Source organism: Salvelinus namaycush, chromosome 20 (genome assembly GCF_016432855.1).
Source record: "Salvelinus namaycush isolate Seneca chromosome 20, SaNama_1.0, whole genome shotgun sequence".
Classification (NCBI taxonomy): Eukaryota; Metazoa; Chordata; class Actinopteri; order Salmoniformes; family Salmonidae; genus Salvelinus; species Salvelinus namaycush.
This window is the reverse complement of record NC_052326.1, coordinates 42,302,212-42,306,302: the sequence shown is the minus strand read 5'-3', so window position 1 is coordinate 42,306,302 and position 4,091 is coordinate 42,302,212. Positions and strand designations below refer to the sequence as shown.

At 42.7% G+C, this 4,091-nt stretch overlaps 1 protein-coding gene across 1 annotated transcript; it reads left to right on the top strand.

Moving 5' to 3' along the window:
* The first annotated feature begins 2,012 nt into the window (after window positions 1-2,012).
* Window positions 2,013-2,342, top strand: LOC120064834 (galactose-specific lectin nattectin-like). Its single transcript, XM_039015430.1, has one exon. The coding sequence runs from the start codon at window positions 2,013-2,015 to the stop codon at window positions 2,340-2,342; it is 330 nt and encodes a 109-aa protein (XP_038871358.1).
* The last annotated feature ends 1,749 nt before the right edge of the window (window positions 2,343-4,091 follow it).

The following is a 4,091-nucleotide window of genomic DNA, read 5'->3' as shown; positions in this document are numbered from 1 at the left end:
AACCAGTCAGTATCTGGTGTGACCACCATTTGCCCCATGCATCGCGACACAACTCCTTCGAATTGAGTTGATCGTGGCCTGTGGAATGTTGTCCCACTCCTCTTCAATGGCTGTGTGAAATTACTGCATGTTGGTGGGAACTGGGATGCGTTGTCGTTTACAGCAGTCCTGAACATCCCAAACATGTTCAGTGGGTGACATGTCTGGTGAGTATGCAGGTCATGGAAGAAACATTTTCAACTTCCAGGAATTGTGTACAGATCATTGTGACATGGGGTTGTGCGTTATCATGCTGAAACATGAGGTGGCGGATGAATGGCACGACAACGGGCCTCAGGATCTCATCACTGTATCTCTGTTCATTTAAATTAGCATCGATAAAATGCAATTGTGTTCGCTGTCCGAAGCTTATGCCTGCCCATACCATAACCCCACCGCCACCATGGGGCACTCTGTTCACAACGTTGACATCAGCAACCTCTCGCCCACAGGCAGATGAGCTTCCCTGAGATGGTTTATGACAGTTTATGCAGAAATTCTTCAGTTGAGCAAACCCACAGTTTTGTCAGCTGTCAAGGTGGCTGGTTTCAGACGATCCCACAGGTGAAGACGCCGGATGTGGAGGCCCTGGGCTGGTGTGGTTACACGTCATCTGTGGTTGTGAGGCCGGTTGGACATACTGACAAATTCTCTGAAACTGCGTAGGAGGCAGGGTTATGGTAGAGAAATGAACATTAAATTATCTGGCAACAGCTCTGGTGGACATTCCTGCAGTCAGCATGCCAATTGCATGCTCCCTCAAAAATTGAGACATCTGTGGCACTGTGTTGTGTGACAAAACTGCACATTTTAGAGTGGACTTTTATTGTCCCCAGCACAAGGTGCACCTGTGTAATGATCAAGCTGTTTAATCAGCTTCTTGATATGCTACAGTATGGATTATCTTGGCAAAGGAGAAATGCTCACTAACAGGGATGTAAACCAAATTGTGCACAACATTTTAGAGAAATGGAAAATGTCTGGGATCTTTTAATTCAGCTCATGAAACATTGGACCAACACTTTACATGTTGAGTTTATATTTTTGTTCAGTATACATCATTGGATGAAACCTTGTGAGAATATTGGATTGGGGGGATGCTGAGACTGAGCCTTGTGGTGCTTTCAAGAGAACTGGGGACTCCAGGTCAAATCATGACGTCAGTGATCTTCAGGTCGGAAATTAGGAGCTCTAGAAAGACGCCAGAGTTTCCGACTTCTGATTCCGAGTTGGACGATCATTCAAAATAATTTTTCCCATCGAGCTAGTTTTTTTTCAAGTTCCCAGTTGTCTTGAACGCACTGAAGTTGGAAGTCGGAGAGTTCCCAGTTCCCAGTGTCCAATTGTTTTGAACGCAGCATAAAGGCCAATGGGAAAGTTCTGTCTGAACTGAGCTCAGAACTATAACACTAACCACTCGCTAGAATTGCTTACTGTAGATCCACTCCTTCAAAAGTTCATTTTCAAATATGTGTGTTGTTTGTCAAGAAGCCTTGTATCAACACTTGTTGGAAAAAGTAATGGAAGAACACAGTTGCAGAGCTCATATTACCCCAGGCTTACATGCCAATACACTTTTCTGAAAGGGCTGTAGAGCTGCTGACACTTTTTGTGAAAAAATAACACTATTTATTTATTTATTTTTACACTTTTTGAATTAGTTTTTTTGTTGTTGCTCTGAAGTTAAATATATTAACTAAGCAGCTTCTGTAAAAGCTGAAGCCAATAGTACATTTATATAACATTCACTCTTAGTTGTAAAAGATATACCAATGATATCATGGCCACCAGCCCTCTTTAAAATGGCAGGACCCATTGCAACCCAGCTCACCTCCCAGTGTCTGCCCATCAGCGCTCAGCACCAACACTCAGCACCATGTTAGTGTTCCTCGTCTCTCTCCTCAGCCTGGCGTTGGATGCTGAACAGGACCGTGCCAGACCAGGAGGAAGAGCTATCCCAAAAATCCTGCGACATGGGCTGGTACAGCTTTAGCGGACACTGCTATAAGTACGTTGCTTCACAATTGGATTGGGCCGACACTGAATCTTACTGTGTGGCTCAGGGAGCAAACCTGGCCTCAGTGCATAGTGAGAATGAACACAAGTTTATCCAGAAGCTGGTCAAGAGTCAAGACCCTGCAGAGAGGTACACCTGGATCGGGCTGTATGACACTGACAAGGAGGGCAGGTGGGTGTGGTCTGATGGGTCATTGATGGACTTAATAATGAAGACTGTGAAGACAAACTTTGACCAACTCAAGCTGTGGAATGATTACATGGGCTCCATCCCCTGGCTGTCTTGAGAGTTCAATGCGCAAAATAAATCTTGGTTTTCAATAATAAAGAAACACCTTTTATTGAAAATATTGTTATTTTATTGTAATTATTTATGAATTGTAAACACAAAAAAAAGAAAATACATTTTCTGAAGAAAATGTGTGTGCTTGCCTTAGTTGTCTTGATAGTTGAAGTTGTTGTGGTACCATTAAAGTGGAAATCTGGGGTTGGTATGCATTTATTAAAACTTTTAAAGTAGCCATTTATAGTCATTTATTCTTGAGGATTATAACTTATAAATCCCTCATGGGTTTAATTCAACTAACTGTCTCACCCCATCAGAGCCCAAAATATAAACTGGTTTAACTCCAATGTTTGTAAACAGTAATATGTATAGCTTCAAAACATGGTTAAGATCATTTTGATCTCACGGGTGGTCAATCCTTGCATCCATAAATTGAATCTATGAATTTGAGAGTGGTTACATTTCTCCAGCCCTATCTCTCAGCTGTTTACCAAAAAAGTGGCGCGGTGACCTCTTAGTTGTTGTTTGAAACGTAGATTACCCTGATGAGATGAGGGTTTTTGAGAGTATTGGCAACAGTCCAATACTGGTCCTCTTGAGCACGAGTCTATAGTGTCTAACAGTGGCCATTGATTGTTTATTCCTATAAAGATACAGGTGCACCACCTGGTTTGTTTTCAGCCAGGGATTGTTTCAAACAAGTGCTCTCCTTGGTAGCTTGTTGGATATCTCAAATGTAGGCTGCTTTTTCGTAGCCTATACATTTTCAAAACAATGAGTGACAGGGATAATTTTAGATGCTGACAACTAGGAGATTCTGGGAAGCAGAAAGGCTCAGAGATGATGATGTCATTTGTTGAAGTGCCTCTCTTTCCAGGTAATGAAAAGTACTTCATAATAATTGCCATGAAATCCCTATCGTCTTCAATTAGATTATGTGTTTTTATAAAGAGAACTTCATCCACCTGTTGAGTCATCTACATCTATATGGTAGCAGGTAGCTTTTTTGTGATCTTGTTTTTTAAGCATATTTGATTAGGTTCTGTTGTGTAGGTTTTATTTGGGATCGAAGAGCGTGCCTAGTGAGATAATTCACTGTCTAATTTGATTCGATTTGGAAAAGGCAACTTTCTTGCTTCCACTGTCACGATCGTCATAATAAGCGGACCAAGGCGCAGCGGGATATGAGTACATCTTCTTTTTATTAGACGAAGACGGAACACGAAACACTCTTACAAAACTAACAAAACAATAAATGACCGTGAAGCTATAAACGAAAGTGCACACACAAGCTACTAACGTTCAACATAGAAAATTACCCACAAACACCTAAAGCCTATGGCTGCCTTAAATATGGCTCCCAATCAGAGACAACAATAAACAGCTGTCTCTGATTGAGAACCAAACCAGGCAACCATAGACTTTCCTAAACACCTACACTGAACACAACCCCATACATACTACAAAACCCCCTAAACAATACACACACCCTAAACTAGACAAAACACACAAACATCCCCCATGTCACACCCTGACCTAACTAAACTAATAAAGAAAATCAATATAACAAAGGCCAGGGTGTGACAGTACCCCCCCCCCCCAAAGGTGCGGACTCCGGCCGCAAAACCTGACACAGAAGGGGAGGGTCCGGGTGGGCCTTCCTATGGTGGCGGCTCGGGTGCGGGACGTGGACCCCCCTCCACCATAGTCACTACCCGCTTTGGTGGCGCCTCTGGAACGGCGAGTCCCG

What these genes read in the sequence shown, in the direction of transcription:
- LOC120064834 (XM_039015430.1), top strand. Translation starts at nt 2,013, where the DNA reads ATGGGCTGGTACAGCTTTAGCGGACACTGCTATAAGTACGTTGCTTCA.